Raw genomic sequence first — 24,503 nt, 5'->3', positions numbered from 1 at the left:
ATGCTACATTTTGCTCATTCCTGTACATTCCAGTTGAAATCATGATGTCACAGAGACATCATGAAAATAAGGCTTAAAAATGAGATCAGGACAAATTGGTCTCTGGAAGGAACCCAGATAGCCTCTTTTTTTTTGCATTTTGTTTTTATAAAATCCATACTTGTCCATAAAACATTTACTACACCCATAATGTGGTTATCTGTGGCTGCAGCATTTTAAGGAGAATAGATACAGGGTGGTTTTTTAATGAATGAAGGTGTATAACATGAATTCTGCATATAGCACTTGTTTTTGTGAGTAAAGGAAACTTTTGTAGGGGACATGATTTTGTAAATTATTTGCTTTTATGTTATTTATAATTGCAAACTTGACTTTACTCTTCAATATGTTTACTTGTTTTTTAATTTAGTTTGAACAATTTGAAAGCACCATTGGGTTTAAGCTGCCAAACCATCGAGCTGCCAAGCGTTTATGGAAAGTGTGTGTTGAACATCATACATTTTTCAGGTAGGTAAAGATGATTTTTTTTCTTCCTAAGTAAGAATTAGAATGATTGGAATCACTTATATTGCAAAACTCTGTTGGGAAGAATATGGAAGCATATCCTTCCTTTTCCTTCAAGTTCATGGTCACCAGATTTCTTGATAAGAAATCCTAAAAACTTCTGACTGAAGGATCTTCCTTAATTTGTCTGATGCTTATATGCCTTATGTCCACTTTATTATCTTTAGTGTCTTTTCATTATTTTTATAAGATGTCCACCACTATTTCAGTCATTTCTCAACACCCTTGATTCCTTTGCTTACGTACAGTGCTCAGACTATCAGATTTATGTCTATAAAATAATGTCACCTCTTTAACTGCTCTTTGGGCTTATAGAACCATAGACTCCTCAGTTGTGTGAGATGAATTTTAGTTCATGTAGTCCGTCCCAACCCATGTGGTATTTATAGCCTCTCTACAACTCCCTGGTTGATATGTACTGTGGGAATTGATTTTTTTTTTCCCTATAAAATCACATTCATTGAACATGTTACATGTTAAACTTTTAGCACACAAAGCACTTTACCTTTGACTAAAAAAGTTAACGTTCTTAATACTTAAGAGTCTCTGGTATTTTTTCCTTAATATCTCTAGACTGTTGTTACCAGAAGCACCTCCAAAGAAATTCCTGACCTTGGGCTCCAAGTTTCGTTATAGTGGCAGGACACAAGCCCAAACAAGAAGAGCCAGCGCATTGATAGATCGCCCTGCCCCTTACTTCGAACGCTCGTCCAGCAAACGTTATACCATGTCTCGTAGCTTGGATGGAGGTAGGCATTACATAAGATCCCTCAGTAATAAGAATCATCAATGGCTACCCAGAAATAGTGTGAAACCATCACAAGCTTTCAATAAACGTAGCTCTTCTTGAATAGTATGAAATGAAAAGCACTCCCTGGTCTATGGCTGAGTGGCAAGTTTTTAACCCCTACCCTCAAAAAAAAAGTACCTTTGTGAGTCTAATGTCTGTTATTGTAGATTTATATAAAATTCCATAACAGAATGGTACTTAGGGAATGAAGAATATAGCTTTCATAAGCCGGCACCCTGAATTTGGAGAAAAACGCTATCATTCTGAATATAGTTGTCACATACTCTGTAAGTAATTTGGTTCACTTGCTGGCAGATCTGAAATGATTATGGGATTTGTTTCAGTCAATTTGTTTCAGAAGGAGGACTGTAAGTTAAATGTATCTGTTTCTACAAAATTTTCATGGATAAAATGTAACTGTTACCAGTCAAGGCATGATAGCCGATAGAAAGGATGACATTCAAATAATAGTATGGTTATTATTAATAGTTAATATTAATTACTACCCCAGATGGCCTGGGAGAGCATTGCCATGTAAATGGTCTCCACGGTTAAGTCAGATGTATAAGTTCAACAAGGAGAGAGTCACTGAAGTAACAGTTCTAAGGAATGACGTAATAGTGAGTCTCTCATGGGTTTCTGTCTTAAGCAAGTTTCCTGTTGCTGTCCGTAGTTACACGCACATGGCAGCTACAACACATGGCAGCTGTAATAATAATAATAACAACAACAACAACAACAACACTTCACTTAGAAAGTGAGCCATGGCCAAGTCTCTGTTTTCTCATTCCAAGCACCTGGAGATTAGTTGGTTTATAAAAGACCTATCCTGTGTATTTAAAAGGAATCAGATGTTTCTAGCATGTGTGTACAATTTTAATAATCAAAAACATAAAAATAATAAAAATAAAGGAAAAATAATGAAAAGTTACAAATATGTGGGATCATCTTCGTCCATACCTTTTTTGCCACCACTCCCATAGTCCCAGTTCTCTCTTCCCTTTCACTGTACCCCAGCGTGGCTGCTGGGATGACGTGCTCCCTGAATCCCCTGATTTAGAAGGTTGTATTTTTCTAATGAAATACTTTCTAAACAGTTTATAGAAGTCAAAATTGTATCATTAGTGCTGAATCATGTACGTTACTAGTGAAGTGAAAAAACACTTACCTGGTAGGTAAATCCAGACTGAAGTCCATCTGTGTAGCGGTTGGAGAATGATTTAGACTCTCCAGGTCTTGGTTTTAGTCATCGTCTCTAAAATGGGAGTAAAGCCATTTGTAAACAGTGAATGAGACGGTGTGACAGCATTCTTGATAGGTGTAATAATAATTACATTCATAATTATTCTTCTAGGCTTTTGTGAGCTGGCCTAGGAATTTAATTACCATTCTGTATCTTCCAATAGTTGCTTCTTTTTGGAATATCTAACTCGGAGCCAGACTTTTGGAATAAAATGTTTATTAGGACCATTTTGGGTTGAATCAAGATGCTGAAATAACTCACTGTAACACTGAAGCTTTTCTTACTGCTTTGTTCCATTTATTCTTCTTTCTCCTTTAGAGAATCTCTGTAACCTGTGTATTCTATAAGTCAGTGTTGGGGGAACTGTTGTAGAATCACACCTTTTTCCCCGGACATCATTCACTTTGTTCAGCGATGTATATCCAAGGGAACACATTTGTCGTGAATGTTGTTTTCCTCATAACCTTTTGTGTGATAATGAGTGTTGACAGAAGACAATTGTGAAATAAATGTACTAATACCATACTGTCTCTTCCTCCCTGCCCAAAAATGATGTTAGTATGTGTTGTCTCTCACTCTTTGGGGTCCTGCCAATTCTAGTATGTTTTCTGTGCTGCTGGGCTGGGTGCTGTGGCTGCATGTTGAAACACAACTGCTTCTTGCCAGGTTGCATCTTACACAGAACAGCCTCGCTGGCTCATTGGGAACTTGCGTCTCCTAGGAGCTTTTTCATCAATATGAGGAAATATAAAAATATCTTAGTGAAGATATTTCAGTGAAACAGTTTAGCTAATATAAAAGGATTTTGGAATATTTTCATACATTTACACTTTAAACTTCTAAACTATGAAGCTGATGCTGCTTTGCCTGTGATTAGCTACTGTGTATTTGAAAAGCATTATTTATAAGTTTAAATGAGTTGTATGTATCTAAAACCGAAAATAATGAGTACCAGGCTTTAAAAATGTAACTGAATTAAGCATCTTTCACTAAGACATTTTAGCTGGGATGAAAGGCTGTGTCTTATATCTTTTATGTTTGCATGCTTTACATTTGCATGAATTTCATTAGCAACATTTGTCTTATCGTCCCAAAATATCAGAGATGAATAAGTCTATGCATGTCATGGTAGTCTGTTTAAAGTGCAGTAGAAATTAAAACATTTCTGCACTCCAGCTGCACAGAGTCGCCATCCAGATTGTCTAATCTTTCCGAAGAAAGACTGTAGGAGTGATGGACTCTTTAACCATTATTAATAAGCGTAATTGAAAAACCCAATTCAGTGCTTCTTGGTGAACAGCCCTGCCAAAGATATGTTCAGAGTCAAGTGGGTGAGAGCAGTTGTCTGCAGCAAATGCTGCTGTTAGTTGCAGGACCTGCCACTAGTGCTTGGTACCGGCGTCCAGCCAGTTACCCTGGAGGGTAACAGGCTGGCAGCATCCCGGCCTCCCACCCTTCCACCGCATCCACCCTCACACTCGTCCTCACCGGGGAGCCCGAGAGCTATTCTGGTGGCTTCAAGCCATGAGCCTTTAAATCATTTTAAAACACTGGTCTAGAAGCTCCAGAAAGATGAGTCTCTGCTCGTGCTTAGATGCAGGTTCCTGCAGCGCTGACTGGCCTTTTCGGACAGACGTGGGTAGGGCTACTTTTTTCTATAGTGGGACAACCGGTGGTGTTCTTCTGCCTTCTGCCTTAACTATTTCAGACGTTTTTCTCCCATTGTATTTGCTTTTAGCATCAGTGAATGAAAACCATGAAATCTACATGAAGGATTCTGTGTCTGCTGCAGAGGTTGGTACTGGCCAGTACGCCACAACAAAGGGCATCTCTCAGACCAACTTGATCACCACCGTGACTCCGGAGAAAAAGGCCGAGGAGGAACGGGACGAGGAAGAGGGCAGGCGAAAACGGCTGGAAGAAGTCACCCCGGTCGCGGCAGCACGGCACGAGGGAAAGGTACATCTCCCGGGCTCCCTCCTAGCGCTTGCTTAGACCTTGAAGAACTAGTCATTCCAAGGCTATAAACCAGGAATGTGTTAAGGCTTGGGGTAATTCGGGGCGCCTGGGTGGCTCAATCAGTTAAGCGGCTGACTTGATCTCAGCTCAGGTCTTGATCTCAGGGTCGTGAGTGTGGGCCCCACGTGGGGCTCCACTCAGGGCGCGGAGCCTACTTAAAAAAAAAAAAAAAGACTTAAGGTAATTCATATTTCAGCATTAGTCACATTCATATTATTAATTTTTAAATTCTGATTTCCTCTGTCGACATTTTTCTTCTGAAAGATTCCTTCTTAACTTGAAAATTTTTATTTTAATTGATGTGTTATGTAAGACTTTCAACAGCTGTCCTGTCTGTAGATCTTAAAAATACATTTAGTGCCACATGACACTTTTCTGTTTGGGCTCACATGTCAGAACTATCACTAAAACTATTCTCTTTGTTTCTGGCCCCATTCTCCTACCCGAGTACTGTATATTTTTCTAGATACACAGTAATCACATTGCCATTCCTCTGACTGCAAGTAACTGAGTGACCACAGCCTGTGTATTTATACACTACTTCCCCTCTAATCATCGAAGTAGCGAGCAGACATGTTTTGAAAAGAGATATTAAAGCAGAACATTGCGAGGGAAGATGGAAAGTGAATTTAGCAGCCATTTCTCCAAGGTGTTTTATTCATTAAATTTTTAAACTTCATTTCATCCCAGTATTTATTTATTTATTTTACAGTATGTTTATTTTTGGTAATCTGGTACTGTAAAGCAACTTTTCAGAAAAATGGAAGTCAGAAAAGGTGTAGACAGCCTACTTCTGGTTCAGGGTTTTATTACAAGTAGCAGAGCATCTCTCTAAAAGTTAAAAAAAAAAAAAAAACTATATTGAGAGGGGTTTGTGTGTGATGATAATGGAAAAACAGAGTTGCTCCTGGAATGTACAGAGTAAAAAGAAATAACAGAATAAAAATGTTGTATAACTCACAGATTATGCTAAAACTTGCCTAGATTTGACTCAAAAGTGTTCTTCTATCTATATTATTTCTTAAATGTAGATTATGTGGCAGGGACTCACATACAGGGACTCAACAAAAATGCTCCTTTTGATAAGAATTACACAGTGAAGGGTAGACCCACAACATATTGTAGTTACATCAGAATATTCCACATGAAACCCTACCCACCATTTTTTTAGGATAAGATCATTTATTTACCAAACACAAATAAAAACAGGGTAGGAAATGACAGCAAGGATATTTGGATCATTTTTGCTGTGAAAACGTGCTTTGTCCTAAATTTCGTTTTTACACTCTTATTTTCCATTTAAGTCAAGGCAGCGTTTAAATAGGACACAAGGAAAAGGTTGTAGTATTGCCAAAAAGCAAATGATTTCCACGATTTCCTGCAATCACCCATGCCAACCGACAATTCTCATGGATGTGTAACTGCAATTAAACTGGCACAATAAAGGAAATGACTTTTAGTGTGCTCAAAAAATACACCCAGGCAGTCTCTCCTTATTTAATTTGAAAAGCCAACCATTTATATAAAATACAGCACTAAACCATATCACTTTTGCCACTTATGGCATGGAAAAATAAAAAGATAAAAAACTATGACTCTCATTGTCCAAATCTCTGAGAAGCCAGCACTTTGACTCACATGCCCTCAGAAGGGCTGTGGCCCAGACCTAGTACGCAGGCAGGTCGATGGCTGTCTTTGTTTTCCACAGTGCACAGCTGTCTTTTAAAAGCCACTTGAATAAGCAGCATGGAAAATTAAACCTTCATTTTATTCTTCTCCATCTTCAAAAAGTAACAAAGAGGGTACTCATTTTTTAACCAAAATGAAAGTGTATCACTGAAAATAGGTCTTAAAAGACTGGTCCCCTAGATTCCTTTGAGAAGAGGCCTGTTTCCCAGGCTAATGATCACCCCAGGTGACTGGGCAGCCGTCCACCACCAGGGGACAATAGTCTGCATGCAGAAGTCAGCTTGTAACTTTTATATTATTCTCCATTGAATGAGATGTGCGTAGGGTCATGTTTAAAACACAACGCTTAATGTCAGATGCGAGTATTGAAAAGAGACGTATTTGTCTAAGACCTAAAAAGAGACACTTCTAAAATCTAGAATATCCATGATACAGCTTTACCTGTGCATGTTCTAACCCTCTGTCTTCATATTTACCAAGTTTGGATTGGGTTCTACAAAGCAGGGTGTGGGTAATTTCCATGCTAGCAAGTCCCTAGGCAAAACACACGTGTATGTGTGCGCGCGTGCAAACACACACACGTACTCACACACGCAGAGAGTCCCAGAGAGCGGCAGAAGTCTTATCTTCAGGCTCTGTGTGACCTTGAATTGAACTCCTGGGGCTGCAGCAGCTTCTGAGCTGTGCCAGGGCTTGTTTGGAGCTTGCTGGCTGCCCTGCTTCCCCTTGTGCTCAGCATCCCTCCACCCCCTGCAGAGCAAACTGTCTGGGGTCAGAGAGGCTCTCAGGACCCCAGAGAATGGAAGGAGCCTCTCTCTCCCTCCAGAAGCCTGAACTCACAGGGACCACTTTTGTGGCAAGGCCTGGACCACAAATAATGCAAACTAAATGCTTATGAGCCATATCACAAGAAGGCACATTCTTTTGCTAGTTAGCTTGTTGAAACCCTTATTTGAGTTTAAGTTATGTTTACACCATGGAGAAAGGAGCCAAAGTAGACGTTTTCGAAGGAACCTCAATTCTGGGGGGAGGGTGAGTTCCTAAAATGCTAATTGCTGACTTCCCTGAGTGGCAGTGCTTATCAGATGGGAGTGGGGCCAGAAACTTCTTGATTTGGAAACCCACCTGTTTTGGATATAATTGACTAAGTGTGGAAAGATAATGCTAAAATTTTTTTTAATAAAATTTGGATTCATTTTTATTTTTTTAATCCAACCAAACTGTAGTAACAGATCTGTTAGCTGGAGATCAGGAGACGTTATTGAAAGTCTTGATTTTAAGTTCTCAGAGAGTCCTATTTGCTCTCAAAACCCTACAACTTTCTAGAGTTATTGGTCTAAACAAACTTTTTGGATGGTGTGAAACATGTAGACGTTGAGATTGCCCACTGATATCTTCTGTTCTGACTTTATAAAAAAGCCCACTCTGTATTTGACAGTCTAACGGGAAACCGGTAGCCGTTCATGGCAGTGTTGGCATGCAGCTTGAATACTTTAAGTGTGAACAACCCTAGTGCTAAAATTCTTGTTTTACAATTTTATATTGATACCCATAAGAAAATTAACTAATTGCAGTTTTCTTTTTGTCCTTTTGCACCTCTGTTTGCTGCTTTCTGTCTCTCTCTGTCTCTTCCACATCAGTCACCTGGGCTTGGCACTGACTCATGTCCCCTGTCCCCCCCATCAGCCCATCGTCCCCCCGCATCCCCCTCAGAACTCCGTAGGAGGTGTAAGGAGAATGAGCACCAAGCCCCAGGCTTGGAGCCGGCCAGAGGCACCATGCGTGCGCACGGAGAGCCCACCGTGGACTCTGACCGCAAAGGGAAGCCATCCTTAGGGGACCAGGATGTGGCTTTTAGCTACAAACAGCAAACTGGCAAAGGGACCACCCTGTTTTCCTTCTCCTTGCAGCTCCCGGAGTCATTCCCTTCTCTTCTCGATGACGATGGGTACCTCTCTTTCCCCAACCTGTCGGAAACCAGCCTCCTCCCCCAGAGCCTGCAGCATTACCTCCCAATTCGCTCACCCTCCCTTGTGCCCTGTTTCCTCTTCATCTTTTTCTTTCTGCTCTCCGCCTCCTTCTCAGTGCCATATGCCCTCACTCTCTCCTTCCCTCTGGCTATGTGCCTCTGCTACCTGGAGCCCAAGGCGGCCTCCTTGAGTGCCTCACTAGACAATGACCCGAGTGACAGTTCAGAGGAAGAGGTGTGTACCTCGGCATAGAGCACACTTCCCTGTCGTGGTCGGGGCTTCGGTCCGAAACAGTGTTAGGCGCCTACTGCCATAGTGGTCCTACTTTCAGAGCCTCATTTATTGTCTGTGCCGACATGTGAGAGGTTTCTGTGTGTCGGGGAGTTCCCCCCCCGGCCCCCGGGTTAGGCACAACACCATGTGGATGGAGCAGGCTGCGCCCAGCTCAGAATCGTTCGGCCGCCCACTGAACTCTACCATGATGAAGGACTCAGAAATTCATTTTAAAGAACCCATTAGCTGTGTTAAAAATCAGGGTTCTGGCCAGTTACTGGTTCATAAAGGAAGGGACCTATAAGACCGAGAAATAAGTTTGAGCCGGATTAATGGGGTGTTCCCCATATGCCTTCTGGCATCATGGTACCTACACAGCGATGATACCAGTGGATAGACAACCCTCACGGCAAGGTGGGAATGAACGGCCAGAGGAGGTGGGTCGTCATCAGCTGGGTAGCTTTCCCCCAACTATATTGATGCCTCTCCTCCCTGGAGATTCCGAAATATCCCCAAACTGCCTTTGCTACTCACGGAGGCGAGCCAGATCCCAAGGCTGTGTTGGGTCAGAAAAAACGCTTGAGTAGATGAAAAGGCCCATGTGACCTCAGTCGTTGGAAGGGCCTCAGAGAGGACCAAAGTAACTGCAGTTTCCAAACGCTGTCGGGAAAAGATTCCTTGAAGATGTCTTCATGCTGTAAAAAGGGGCTGAAAGTTCATCAGTCCTCAGAGTGCCAACGCATATGTTGGATGGCAGTGATCCTTTCAACTCCAGCATGAGCCAAAAAATCCACGCACATGTGGATAGTCTGGAAAGGTCAGGGGAGCTGGGTAGGCCCCTGCGGCTCTCAGCCAGACATGTGCTCAGTGGGGAAAGGATTGGGGCCTTCAGCCTCTGTCTGAGAAGACGTGCCACCTGTCCATCTCCTGTCCCTCATCTGAGCCAATGGGTGATTGACAAGGTAGCCCAGTAACTTTTCCTCTTCACTGCTCTCCTTTCACACCACTCTCCAGATGTGTGAACAGCCCAGCAGTTCCCTTCAAACACATCGCAGGGGAAAAAGAAGCTGCCAACAGAGGGCCTGGCCGTCACCCACCCTCCTGCCCATACCCTCCCCAGGCCCCTCCAGCTCTTTTGTTCTCACAAAACAAGGCTTTTTGTGGCAGGAGACAAGCCCAGTACTCCAAGCATTAAAAAAAAAAAAAAAAAAAAAGTCACAAAGTCAAAGCAACACTTAAAAAAAAAAAAAAAGAGGGAAAAGTCTATTCAGTTTTCAGCTCAGTCAGAAATCATAATTTGAGCTGCACCTGTGGGTATATAGAATTGTGAGGGTGTATAAGTGTATTTAGTGATATTATGACCATTTCTTAGCAGCAGAAGGAAAAAAATGGGAATGGGCTCAGATGTTTTAAATAAAAATTTGCCCTTTTCAATTTGATATTGCATAAGAGCCCTTTGCATGGTTCTTGAGCCATATGACTTAGCTCCAAAGTCCATATGACTTTATCTAATATACAACTATTTCCATACATGGAAAATATTTTAAGAGAATGAATCCTAGGCTTTAATATCACCATTTCTCACAGTGGCAATATGATCAGAATATGTAGGACTAGAACGTACAACATGAAGACCACAGATTATCTACAAAGACCGTAACATTAGCTGGTTTCCAACCTGGACATCTATTTTTCCTTTAGCAATGGAGTTAGTCATCCAGCTAACATAAAGCAAAAAGATTGCCATTTTCTGCTTTTCTGAATTCTAAGTAACTGAACTTTGCTGTAGCAAACCACACAGATCTTGTGCCTAATCCAGGGTATACATCTTGTTGTAATCAGTGCATGAAAATTAATGTTAAATTTGGGCATGTCTGCATTACATCAGCAAAACAAATCACAGCAGTTACCCGATGCAAGCCGGTGACCACGTGACTGGAGCTTCCCAGCCGATAAGTCTCCCTGTTATTGCAAACCTCTGAGACCGTGAGCCAGCTCTGGCCACTGCGGTCTTAGCCCTCCTGTCCAGCCCCGGTCGCCCGTGACAGCTCTCCTAACACGAGACTTCGCGTATGGCCATCTGTTCAATGTTGTCTCTTAACCCCAACCGTTAAGAGCTATCCTCTCTAGTTCAGGCTGAGCTAGAGGACTCTATGCAGGTCATTTCATTAAAAAAAAAAAAAAAAAAAGCCATTTGTTGACATGGCCTGTTTTATTCTCTAGGCTTCAAGCACTTTGGCAGCTAAACAGGGTGACTTCATGTAACATAAGGTTCAGCTCTGTCACGTTCATTTTCCAAAATCACTAAATCACTATGAATGTAATTCTTTTCAAATATTTTGTCATCGATGCTTACATTTCTCACGTGTTGGAGTGGTTTAATTAGTTCCAGCCTTTCTCAAGAGTGAAACCCAGGGTGGAAAGGCAGAATCATTTCAAACTATAAAGCTGTTGACCAATCATGTTTTTTTCTTTTGTACCTTCAAGAATGGTCACATAAGAAGGGGCACAGAATATTAAATCATCTGTCAAGAAACGTAAGCTGAACTTAGCTCACCATACCATAGAATGTATTTATGTGTCAATTTGTGAGGAATTTTTTCATAATACGAAAAGATTCAAATTTGGAAGAAAAATTAATCAACCAACTTTTAAAATTTTAAGTTGTATAGATGTAGAATCATATGATAGTTTGTGACCTGTTGTACATTTCGTAGTTTTGTTTAGTCGTAGTATATTATATAAACAATATATAAAAGCTGCTTGTGCTATAAAAGCTATTTTATTCAGCCTTTCTTCATTCATTATTTATTGATCATGCACTATATTTGTAGAATAACTGACTACATGCTCAGTAGGAATTTAAGGCCTAAGCCATTTTTTCATATAGCTAGAAAAAATGGTAGTAGTAATTTTGTAATATTATAATGTGATACTAATATATTAACATCAACATAAGACAGTTATTACGTGCACTTTTAGTCTGCATGTGTCAGGCCTTATAGAAAGCACTTAGTGTACATTACCTGATACAGTCAGGGCTGTTATTTTTTTCTCCATTTTGCTGGAAGGAAATAGGGATTAAAACATGAAACATGTCCAGTGTCTCACAGATTTCAATAGCAAGGATTTGAGCTCATGTCAGTCTGACATCAGAGCCCTCACTCTTAACCAGGACTATAATCTAAAGCCAAGATGCTTTAGTAGATTTTAAAGCCGTAAGGAAGATTATGTAAGAAGAGAAATACTCTCAAGCACCTTGGAAGTGTTTCACAAAATGAGTTAGCACACCAAGCACCACCAGTCATTCCTATTTATTCTTGAAAGCCTAAGGTTTCTTTGGGTTATTATACACTTGAACAATAACCTGTCTCTCTCGCCTTATGTCAGATTGGCCATTCCCTAGGCTGTCAGTTGGGGAAGCCATGCTAACACCATAGCAATGATCACCCTCATAAGAAAATTAATAGCCACCCCTCCCCCCGCTGAGTGTTGCCAAGGTGGTCAGGTCATGAAAATGTGTCAGCACACATTCTTTACCAAACTACTGAAAATTATGTTCTACTTAGGCATGGTAGCTGGCCACCTCAGGCACACATGCCAAACATGAATTTTAATGTATTTTCTTTTAGGCATATATAAAATGGAAATTTGGGATGGTGCCAAGAAATCCGCCTAGCCGGAGTAAGGTTGATATGCACATCCCTGCCCCAGTCGCCCTTCTTGAAATTCCTTGTTGTTAGGATTGAGAGATAATTTGAAGAGGCAGGTTCGCAGACTTACGGCTCCCAGTTTTTATTTTTGTTTTCAAAATATTCATCGCGTATCTTTGCTCAAGGGAATTTTATTAGTGATTAGTTGACATTTGTGGAGGGAAATTGAGTTAATAATATATTACGGCATTTAAATGTCCCATCTTCAATGGCTGTGGTTCTGTTGTACTCCAAAGAAAATAGTTTCTGTTTTAAACCATAAACCTCTATGAAACCGCTTAAAACCCAGTCCTGAAATTACTATTATAATTCTCCCTTAAAAACTTAGGCTCTGTCAAATGCTGTGCTTTGTTTTATTTGTTTACAAGTAGATGTCTCTCTTTCTCTCTTCATTTTTTTATTATTGTTATAATTTGCTTCATTTGAATGGTTGTTTTGGAAAGAGATGTTTAAATACCTACTTGGATATACTTCTTTATCTTGGAGGGTGGGGCAAAATAACAGTTAGTCTATAAAAAATCTAGGTAACACTGCTACTTGAAAACTGAGTTACATTTTTCACATATAAAACATATGCCTGTGAGTCACTGGCATGTGCTTTTTATAAGTAATAGGTAATGCAGACAGCCTAATGGTCATAAATGGGTGTTAAATTATCAACGTGATATAAATGAGAGGCTGAAAGTCCAGTGACTGTTAGAGTAGCTTTTTATTTAAGTTTACATTTTAATTTACCTTTCAAATGTGACATATCAGAATAACAAACATATATAAACATCAATTTTATTTGCAATGAACATTCCTAAGAGATCTTTCTCGGGGTTTTAGTTAAAAAGCGGGGGAGAGAAGGACAATTTGGTTTTCCTGAGACATGAAACCAGACAGGTCAGCTTGGCTAATGCAGCCCCTGCGGTTCCCGCGGGCTGTGCGCCTCTGGTCTTCCTCCGAGTGGCTCTGCTGATGAAGCCTGGCTCTGGCCTTTCTTTGGCTTTTGCTTGAACCTGCATTCTTGTGGGAAGGTAGTATGAATCAGATCACAGAGAAAGAGAGCGAGCTATTGGACCTGTGCCATGCCCTATTTGACCAAACGGGTTTGTTTTCTATTCCTGCCTTCCTCCCGGACCCTGGTCACTTCTGTGATCAATAGACCGACAGTGAACGCACGGACACGGCAGCAGACGGGGAGACCACAGCCACTGAGGTTGGTACCATCACTGTGGGAGGGCGGCTGGTGGCTGCCCAGCACAAGTGCCTCATGAACGGGGCTCTGCCTTTAGTACCTTTGCATACTAGCTTTTATAGAGTGGAGAGAAATTCTTACTTTGAAAGGAGGAAGTAAATATATTCTGTTGCCTAAGCCAGTGGTTCTCAAACTCTGGCCTGCATCAGAATCCTCTGGCAGGGTCCCCTTCTCATGTTTCTTGTGCAAAAGAAGAAGGTCTAGGGTGGGACTCCACAATTTGCCTTTCTAACAAGTTCCCAGGGATGTTGACTCTGCCATTTTAGAATCACATCTTGAGAACCTTTGGCTAAACCAATAATACTTAAAAAAAAAAAGTTACATATACAAATATATATATATATATATATATATATATATATATATATTCCCCTTTCCCAAATGAGAGGCTGTTTGTGTGTGATAGCCATGAGTGAGAAGGAGGGTCACAATTAATTTAATTAGCTTATTTACTAGATACAGATATATTTTTAAATCCCGAATGGTCAAATAATAATTATTAAAATAATAATTCTCTTATTTTTGTAGACATGATGGATATAACCTAGGTCACTCAAAAGAAGTGGATTCTCTAAGGAAGGAAAAATTAGCAAATTACTGTTAGTACTCTATTCCAAAAAAAAAAAAAAAAGTGATCACATTGAACAGTGATAGGAAACATACTATGCTATCATTTATCCTTTTTGAATTCTTTAGGATAAATAAACGTGTGTGCTTATGTTGTTTTTCGAAGCTTCTCTACAAATAACTAAAATTTCTGTAAAAACTGTAGTAATGGAAGCCAAGATGTTCCTTTCCTGAAGTGTTCACAGAATTTATTTTTTACTTTGTGGAGTTGTTTTTTACGTCATCCAGTTAGAACAGTCTTTTCTAGTAGGACCTTCAGGAAGAACTAAAAATGTAAATAGTATCTGTATAATACTTAATTGAAAATATCTTCAGAAAAACCTTTTTAAATGGAGTTTTCATCCTTGGGAAATGCCAGAGTTCCTCTCAAAGTTTGGAAATCATAATTTTTTAAAGTTAAAAATAACAGCACTGGCATTGAAAAGTATAATAATAATGTTATTATTATTATTATTATTATTATTATTATTATTATAGGGGCACCTGGCTGGCTCAGTCAGTAGAGCATGCCACTCTGATTCTGATCTTGGGGTCATGAGTTCAAGCCCCACATTGGGCACGTAGAGCCTACTTAAAAAGAAATTTAAAAAAATAATATTGTAAAACAACAACTATCCAGATTCTTTTAAGCGATCACATATAAATTTATTACAAATTAATAATTTTCTGTGTCAAATTATAACAAAATTACATCTTGATTTTATAAGAATTCTTAGTTACATGTAGCTACATGTTAATTTAGTAAACTTCCTCGGGATCTTAATGTGTGCCATAAATGAAAAATATTTTAATAATACTCTAAATTTCTATAGCAGTTCTAAATGTTGTTACATAACATTTGAAGCCTGCAAACATACATGCAACATAAGTTACTGTAAAGCTTAAAAATAAAACAAAGAGCTGTGAATGCCCCACACACTTAAGCATTAGTGTGTTTCCAGCACTGTGTTAGAGTTACCTGTGCCCTCTCACACTTTTTAAACACTTTCCCTTATCTCCTCTCAGGAGCCAGGACAATAGTAGTGCTGGGTGAGGCGTGCTAGGTAGGCAGTCTTGCCCCATGGGCATATAAGGAGGCTGAGAGCAAGATAGACTGATGTGTTGCAGGCCACCTGCTCGGGTGTCTTCCTCTTCTTACCTGTAATTACACTGTGGGCCTCCTGTGGACCTGGGTCCGAGTACCACCAGTGAGACACACAACTTTACTACTGCCTGCACATGTGGCTTGGCCTAGTTACCTCGTTTCTGGTACCTGGACAACAGTCCAAGGACCAAACAGATCCTTGCAATTAGAAAAATCAGGACAGGGGCGCCTGGGGGGCTCAGTCGTTAAGCATCTGCCTTTGGCTCAGGTCATGATCCCAGGGTCCTGGGATCGAGCCCCACATCGGGCTCCCTGCTCCGTGGGAAGCCTGCTTCTCCCTCTCCCACTTCCCCTGCTTGTGTTCCCTCTCTCGCTGTGTCTCTCTCTGTCAAATAAATAAATAAAATCTTAAAAAAAAGAAAAGAAAAATCGGGATAATGAAGTGGCTTTTAGATAAATCTGTTGTATTTTTTAAAAACTCAACAATGATCCTGTTGACATTTCAAAGAAATGCTGGTAATGTTGATGGTAGTTGATTCCTTTTTTTTTTTTTCTTTTTAACTTTCTTAACATATCCGCTTCCTCCCTTCCCAAGTTCATTTATTTTTACGTATATGGGTTCAAGAAATTCATGGTTCCAAGAAATTCATGGTTCCAAGAAATTCTTAAATGTGGGACCCTCTTTGTTAAATTCTTTGAGCCTTGGTTCTCTGGCCTACAAGTTGGGGATAATAATAGCTATAACCTCATAGGATTATGAAGATTCATACATTCCAAGGGAGCTCTCATTATTGGATAATCCTAACCATTCTTGTGAATTTTAGTTTTAGTGTGGGTCCCCACACTTCCTGAACCATTTCTACTGTGCATTAAGGACAGCCTACCAAGCCCCTAGCTGTCACCTCCCACTTATGTGTTTGTGCTCATCACACTCAGAAGTCCCCGGGTTAAAGTGTCAAAGACCCACCGAGCAAGGAATCTTCTACTCCTGTCTTAATAAACATCGTAATTTGCGTGTGAGAGTGTTGGGCTTGCATATAGGAAAGAAATAGCATCCATATACAAGAGCAAACCAGTACCCCCTTTTAGCAAGTTTCTATAGACCATAGTTTTTCAGTCATAGAGTCAATTACATGGTAAGACTTTATTTCCCACTCTTTCTTGATGCTGGCAGTCGGACCAGGAGGAGGATGCAGAGCTCAAGGCACAGGTAGAAAATTAAAAATAAAGCAAAAGCAAAACCCAGTGTGTGATGAGCATTGTGCGTCCCCGGTGCTCCAGTGTTCCAGCGTGCTCTGTAGGCGGTTACCCATGCTGTCGGTGCAGTGTGGGGGGTGGCGTTTGTTCCCGTGACTGCCGTGTCCCTTACCTTTCCCTTTCTTCTCCACTTTTTTCAGAATAGTCTGATTAAGCGAATAAAGGGTGAAAATGTGTATGTCAAACATAGTAATCTTATGTTAGAGGTTGGTATTGGTATATACCAGTGCATGTTTGTGTGTGTCGGCCTCTCTTTTAGTGGCCTATCTGTGGGCTCATACAATGTTGCATGAACTGTGTGCTCTCACCTGTGAATAAGTGGGGATACCTTCTCAGCCTACTCTGGTTCCTCCCTCTCTCCTAGATATAGATCCTTTTTCCTGTGTGTATTTATTTTCATTTTTTTCTGGTTACATGTGAATTAACTCTTTATAGTTTGCCTTTAAGAACTCTTTTGATTTTTATGCTTGCGTGAACTAGATTTTTTTTCTTCTCTTTTCCTTAGAAATGTCACATTTTCACCAAAATGCTTGTGGTTGTGTTATGAGCCCTGATCAGAATTCTTTTATTTTGACTACTAATGAGATTGATGTTACTTAAAAAAAAAAAAAAAAAAAAAAAAAAAAACACAAATAGGAAGGCAAATGTAAAATGTTGACTGCTGGATTCTTTATGTTCTGAATATAGGAGCTAGATAAAACTCAAGATGACCTGATGAAACATCAAACCAATATTAGTGAGCTGAAAAGAACCTTTTTAGAAACCTCCACAGACACTGCCATCACGAATGAATGGGAAAAGAGGCTTTCTACCTCCCCAGTGCGACTAGCCACCAGGCAGGAGGACGCGCCTATGATCGAGCCGCTCGTCCCCGAAGAGGTCGGTATTTGGGCTTTGGGTTGTCATTGTCTTCTGCTCACTGGTGGTGCTTATTTGCAAGCTTCTGAGTAGGCAGTCTCGCCACTTGTCTGTGTAAAAACGGAACTGACCTACTCTGGGCTCCAAAGAAAAGCTGCAAAGTAAAATGATGTGGCGGCTGAGGAGTGAGTAGTCACATCCCAGGGTGCTTAGGAATGAACAAGGAGGCCCAGGGAAACTCTAGTGCATGCAAATTGGTTTGTTCTAACTGCGAACCTAGATTTCACAGCTGGGAGAAATTGAGATACTGTCTTAATGAACTGACACTTTTTCTGAAAAATGCTTTTTCTGCTGCATTAAGAAGTGCCCTGAAAGCTCATGAGTGTTTCTCATCGGTTGCAAGATGAGGCGTAGGGAGATTGTCTAATGTTTGACTCAACACTGATCTGAAGTTGACAGAATCTCAAGACGTGTTTTACTCTGGGAATACTACACCAGGCTTTTGCTGGTATAATTTGTCTTTGATTTGATTTTAACCGATTTTTTAAAATATACATAACTGATTATTTTAACTGATTTATAATCAGCTTTTATTTGGTTCTTAATAGAGAACATAGAGCCCAGAATGTCTTTTTAAGTAAGAGTGTTCCATATTGGAAAGCTCTCTTGAAATGTAGAGCCAGACTGTGAGGATTCAGCGGACCCTACTTCGGGGCTCCCACTGTGGGACCCACAAATATCAGTGGTGCTCATCTGACTGTCAGCTCTTAGACACCATCTTGCTTTATCTGTCTTTGAAAAGAAGTAGTTTTTTAATAACTGCATCTTTCTAGCATTATACTGATTAACTTCTTTCTTATCAAGACTCTTGTTGTAACATATTTGTCCAGAAAGCTGAGATAGAACAGAAAGAAATCAAAACTTAGGCCTCTATGGGAGAAAAACCCTTTAAGTGGTAGTCTATATGCAATGTTTAGGTCCTTGCAGTGAAAAGAAGAATATAATGACACTCATTTTGGTCATTTTCTAAACTACCCTTGAAAGCTATTTATCAAAAGTGACCACAAATCACTATATTCATGATAATTCCAATCCCAGCTGAAACGTGACAAGGTATGAATCCATTTGAATTACTTTGGAAAGGGCCCTTTTATGCAGAATAGATGAAAAGTACTGTTGCCAAAGCATTCCTGTACCATTACATAGCTGTTTCATTCAGATGACTTGAGTAATATATAGTGAGTATATATATAGTGAGTAGTGGTGATTATATTCTAAGACTATTGTGTATGTTTACTATAAGATGGGAAGTTTATTGCCAGTGGTTTCAACTTTCAAATACTGAGTTAATAGCAGATAAGTAGTAAGGAGGCCCCAAAGCACTGCACACTTTGGAACATAGACAAGCCCATATACAGGGCCCACCAAACAGGAGGCATAGATGTATGGTCCGTGAAGGCCTCCGGGTATGTCTCTGTCCACAGATATTTCCCATGACAGCCTTTGGTGATGCTCCTACACTGAGTCCACGCTAGAGTTATATGCCCTTGTGGTCACTTGAATATTAAAAGTTTCCAAACCCCAACCAAAAGGCAGTACCCATTAGTGCTTCTGCAGTGCCAATATCAGCCTGTTTGTCAACGCAGGTGGTAGTCTTATGGCACGTAAACTTAGCACGGGTGATCCTCCCAATTCACAGATTCCATAGTTGCACATTAGCCTACTCACTGGAATTCATCGTAACCCTAAAATCGGCCTTAATGGCACTTTCCCAGTCATCTGCAGACAGACACAGAGTGATGAGAGCTTTGCGTCTCAACCACACATGTTCCCAACTTTGATTGCACAAGGCAGGGCCCTGCCTTCCTGTTTCAGTTCCCATACTGTTAATAAATGTGCTCTTCAGGCCTATTTAGTGCCATGTTTTTGTGTTTCCCTGGGTGATTTTGCCACTTCAGATGACCCCCCAGACATAGCCCTGAAGTGCGAGCTAGTGTTCCTAAGCACAAGAAGGCTGTCACTTGCCTTTTGGGAAAATATATGTGTTAAAGAAGTCTCATTCAGGAATAAGTTAGAGTGCTGTTGGACGTGAGTTCAATGTTAACGGATCAATAATACATATTAAGTAAGGAGTCTTTAAACAAAAACACATACAAAACAAGGTTATGTATTGAACAGTTGATGACAGGTATCATGACCAGAGACTCACAGGAGCCTTAACCATGTGTTTCCCATAAAATCAATGGTTCAGTATTCACTAACTCACTGTTCATGGGGATTTTATTGAACATAATTACTTTGAATAAGTGGGATCGACTCTCTTTGTGCATACGTCTGCTTTCTACTCCAGTTCTACTCTTGCTAGTCAGGTTTTGTATGGGTCTCAAATTGGGTGGGGGGAGAAAAACCATTCACTATGATCATCTCTTTGTGGATAGGGAGAGTTATCTTCATTCTCCAAATCTGACTTCTCTGACTTTCCATCCAGGCCTTGGGATGCATGCAACTCTAGGTACATATTAAAATTACCTATGGGAAGTCTTAAAAATACTGGGCCTAGGATCTGTTAAATCAGAGACTGATTTCATTCGTCTGAGCTGCACCCCCACGTAGTACTATTATTTTAAAAGATCTCCACACAATTCTAATGCATAGCCCAGTTTGAGAACACCCTGGCCCAGGGAGAACAAGGGCCATGGCTCTGCACAAATCCCTGGTCCCCTGAGAGTGAGTAGTACCTCTGTACATTTTGCATGCCAGTACAAGGGCCTCGTCTCCCAATTATGATATAGTGATGAATGTCTAAGTAACTAAAAATGTTTGGAGTATACAGCTGACTCTCTTCTAACCCGTGATAAAAGTGAACATTTGGATTATCAGCTTTTCTTTCTTTATCAGCATCCTTTCACGTGTCTTTAGCTGAAATAACTGAATTGAGGTTGACCATCTATAGGATTTTGTTTTGAGACCTATCCCTTATGTTACCTTTTCTCTCAGCAGACACACACAGTTCAGAATGCAGACTGTGTTGATACTTTCATTATAGACAAAGGCAATTTTGAAATTAGTTGATGTCAGATAACAGGATATGCTAAAAACCACTGTTTTTCTCCTATTATTTTTTTTAAGCTTTCATCTTAGGAATAATATTTAGCTCATTGATTATAATTAGAGGCCTGGCAGTGGTATTCTGAAAAGTACCTATAATTTTGACCTTTCCTTCCTGTTTCTTATTTCTCTCTGAAAAAGAGGCTACAATTGAAAGTAAAACAAACAAAACAAAAATCCATATTTAATGATTATACATGTTACATTTTGTCTTTTCCAATACCTTTCTCCAAAATGGGGAGGGAGAGGGCTGATTTTTTTTTTTCCCCTTCAGAAATATCTTACTTGTTCTTCATTGAAAAAGGGGCATAGGAAAACGATGCTATCAAAATTTGCCAGCAGGACCTTCCGGAGAATATTCCAGATGTACCCTTACAAACTCTTATAGGCAAACTATTAAAAGTAGTACTGATAGGTTTGTACACATATAGGAATAGTAAATCTCATTAAATTATGTTGTTTACAATAGGATTTATTTTAAAAACTCTGTCCTTTTAGAAACTTTGGGCTTTCTGTTATGATTTTTTAGATTACTCTTCTTGAACACCCTTTCTGTCAGTACTCCATGGAGCTATCTATACGCTATGCACAGAGATCGGCTCAGTGGCTAGTATATTGCCACTTGAATTATTCCTACTCAATACTAAAGGAAGGACTAGAAAGTAGGTAAAAGGAAGAAGCTAGTTGCTAACATGGCATATTTACCTCAGCCTTTCTTAATGTTACATGTTAAAGTGTGACTTAAAGTACTTAATTTTTCACAAAGATATTTTGAAATTGACTTTTTAAAGTTATTCACCATCTTACGAAAGTTCAAATAAAGCTATAAATTTTGAGTATACTTTGTTTTCTGTGGGGTAATAAAGGAATCAATCTAGGTGTGACTGGGTTTACTTGAGCTAGTAGCTGATGGTGGTGGCCCGTGTGTATTTCCTTGCCCGGGATGAAGCCAGCACTTCAGTGGGGAATGCAGTCAAGAGTTTGTCAGATGTAGGAGTGAGGATTTTTTTCCTCACTTAATTTTTTTTTTTAATCTTCACATTTTCTTTTACTCCTCACTTCTACAGTTTTGCACATGACTGGCCTAGACACTGTGAATGCCAAGGAGATCTTTCTTTGGCTCTTGCATGTTTTGTGTTTATAGAAGTGGAAAACGTGTGAGTCAAACACTGGAGCTTCAGAAAATAATCTGTTACTTTGGGGACATGATCATGAAACTTTGAGATGGTTTCAGACCACTTTTCAAATTCACAAGCAATAATTCACTTCTTCAGAAAGAGATGAATGACTATTATATGTACAACACAGTAAAAGAACTCTCTTCCTAACTTGCCTTTTTTTGGAAACTGTCTACTTCCTCTTCTCCAACCCAACCCCCTTTATTCAAACAGACCAAAGAAGAAAGAGAAATTTCTGAAAAAGTTATATTTTTGCAGCAAGGAAGCTCTCCATTCCTTGAGTCTCAGGTAAAAAACAAACATAAAGGAATTTCCCAGAAGGGAATTGCTCTTCAGCTTTCAGTGTCATTGAAATGTCTTTAGTTTTTATTTTCCTTTTTAAATCTACCTCGCTTAAAACTAAGGTAGGTATGTCATTTTTGCTTAGATTCTGGGGAGGGGAAAGGGAATTTTCTTACTATTTTGGTTATCAGTTAGCCATCAGTACCTTACACCCTTGCTTCTCAGTGACTATAGCTGTGTGTGGTCATGGAAGCATTATGATGATGCTTTCCAATAATATTATTGGACTTTTTACTGTCCACTCTACCCATAGAGTGATAACTAACTTAGATGACCTTGACTGATTTTGAAAGTTCTGAACTTTTATTGGTTTTCCCACTAGCCGAGTCTGATAAAGAAAATGCAGGAAGGAGATTCTGCGGGCTCTGTGGTTACCTCTCATCAAATCATTTTCCAGAAAACTGTCCCATCGACCCTAGAGGTTATTTTTCAGTTCATTTGCTTTAATCCAGCACCAGCATGTAGACCGATCTGTAATTTTTGTTCATAAGGCACACACATTTCTAGATTCCTATGCAAATAGAAAACGCTGTCGTTTAAAATGTAAATCAAGGTGCTCAATTGCCCCGGTTTGGTTTTTCTTCCCTTCCTGATCTGTTAGACTAGTCCACTGCCTGGTCTCATCCCTAGTAGCTTTCTCAAATACAAGTCTCTTAACTTTCATTTCTTCTGCTGTATTGGAACTAAGTACTAAGAAAAGTGGCAAAGAAACTACTCAGATGATGAACTTCGCTTGTAAGTCAGATTGGAACACGGTACAGACCACCATGAGCTGTTGATAAGAGGCTCCAACAGTGCCCCAGCAGTAGGAGATACTTCCTGGCAGTGTCTTGAGTAGGGCACGCTCATTGTTTATTGAATAATAAGTGCTGTAGTGGATTCAATCCTCCTATATGAGGAAGTAGAATTTACAAACATGAGAAATGGTATTCACAGAAATTCATGGGATGCTGGCGAGTTCTTTGTGAAAACAGCAGATGTGAAGTGCAGTGTTATAGTTGTCCTGGAAAATGGTCTTTTTGTGCCCATACAAGCTAAATGACTCGTACAACAACTTCAGTAATGTCATTTACTCTTGAAATACAAAATGATCAGACGGTTAGCATAAGGTCAAATAGAGTCTTGCAAACACTTACCACCAAGGTATGTTCCTGCTTAAAGAAATCTGCAATTGCAATTCTACGTGCAGACTGTATTCCAAGTTGAAGGCTAGAGTTTGTAAATTTCAGATAAGAAGAGCTTTGTGGCCATAATCCTTAGACATTAACACCAGCCCTGTGCAGTCACATCACAGTGTAGCTTTTGCCCTGGTTTTCTTAAAGGATTCTTATTTTAGAAATGAGAACATCAGAATTTCTAATTTAGCTTTTATATTTCAAATATAGGGCACAGAGGATTGGGTTATTGTAGATAAAGTACCCACTGAGGTAGTTGATGGTGATTTGAAAAAGATTGTGACTTACAAGGTGGTGACCGTGAGCAGTAGAAGTGGTGACATCCCCGCCGATCTGTTAGAATCCGGTGCCCTTGAAATGCAGAGCTTCGATGACTTGGCCCAGGAAATGCAGTTGAGAGGAGAGAGCAAACAGAAACTATACACTCTAGGAAAATCCTATGACACTGTATCGGGGAAGATCGTTACCATGACTGGAAAAGCCAAGGAGGGGGAGAAGGGGGTGCAGCCCTGCAGTCTGGAAGCCTTTCCAAAAACAGACAGAGGGTTGTCAGAGTCTGTGAAGATCATTCCAGGCATGGCCGATTACGAGGTCCTGGATGCTGGCCCTGACGAGAAATCGAAAAGAGGACCCGAGGTCCACACCCCCAAACGGAAATTGTCCGAATCCCTGGCTCCCATCAAGGAAGCCGAGTCCCGGCGTCCGAGCCCCGAGGAAGAAGAGCTGCAGAAAGCCCCACAGCCGGGCCGGGACACGGGGCCCCACGCGGGGCTGGACAGCACACGCCTCAGCAGGACGGAGCCGCCACCCGAAGTCGAGGTCCTGAGAGTGGGACTCTTTGGTCCCAGGCGAAAGAGCCTGTCCGAGTGGAGATACTCCCAGGAACCGGCCGTCACCGTGGCCACTGCTCGTTACGTTACCGAGTCAGCCACGTCCCAAGTTGTGGTAACCAGTGCCTTTCATTTGGGCCACCGTTTCAGATTCTAGCATGACATTTTTTTGAGGCAGTGCCCTTCCACCCTCAACTTTTCTGTTCCTCTTGCTGTTTGGCTTTATGTTGAGAGCAGCCGACCCAAGCTTTTTACTTTTTTTCATGGTTAGATCAGTACCGTGTAAGCGTTAAAACACTTTCCGTTTTATTTCCAGCTCCCCGATCCCGAGATGTGGTTGGTAGTGCTCCTGGGGCTTGCAATGAAGGGAGAATGGTCTGCTTAAACCAGCACCGCCCGTATCCTAATAACTCTCTGCTTTCCCAAACCAGAGCTCATGGTCGCCTCAATTTGCTATTTTGTTTCCCATTCTTTTCCGTTTTCAAAATCTGTATGGTAGAGTCCCTCCTCCCTCCTCCCTCCTCCCTCCTCCCTCCTCCCTCC

The 24,503-nt window shown here is 40.5% G+C and overlaps 1 protein-coding gene across 21 annotated transcripts in view; it reads left to right on the top strand.

The window, feature by feature from the left end:
- The window catches only part of EPB41L3 (erythrocyte membrane protein band 4.1 like 3), a 182,409-nt gene that overhangs the window by 151,769 nt on the left and 6,137 nt on the right, over positions 1 to 24,503 (top strand). For 4 of the 21 annotated variants that reach the window (XM_073898481.1, XM_073898474.1, XM_073898477.1 and 1 more), the window contains exons 10-17: positions 410 to 507; positions 1,138 to 1,313; positions 4,336 to 4,556; positions 13,409 to 13,462; positions 16,387 to 16,422; positions 16,610 to 16,675; positions 17,157 to 17,348; positions 21,827 to 21,901. In XM_073898481.1, coding sequence (XP_073754582.1) covers positions 410 to 507; positions 1,138 to 1,313; positions 4,336 to 4,556; positions 13,409 to 13,462; positions 16,387 to 16,422; positions 16,610 to 16,675; positions 17,157 to 17,348; positions 21,827 to 21,901 — 918 coding nt within the window. The remainder of the gene's footprint in view (positions 1 to 409; positions 508 to 1,137; positions 1,314 to 4,335; positions 4,557 to 13,408; positions 13,463 to 16,386; positions 16,423 to 16,609; positions 16,676 to 17,156; positions 17,349 to 21,826; positions 21,902 to 24,503) is intronic. The other 17 variants (XM_073898491.1, XM_073898479.1, XM_073898487.1 and 14 more) reach the window with 11 other exon arrangements.

Source organism: Callorhinus ursinus, unplaced genomic scaffold, assembly GCF_003265705.2.
Source record: "Callorhinus ursinus isolate GAN/ISIS: 27379988/994484 unplaced genomic scaffold, GSC_fseal_2.0 scaffold11, whole genome shotgun sequence".
NCBI lineage: Eukaryota > Metazoa > Chordata > Mammalia > Carnivora > Otariidae > Callorhinus > Callorhinus ursinus.
The sequence above is the reverse complement of the archived record's forward strand: the minus strand, read 5'-3'. Positions and strand labels throughout refer to the sequence as shown.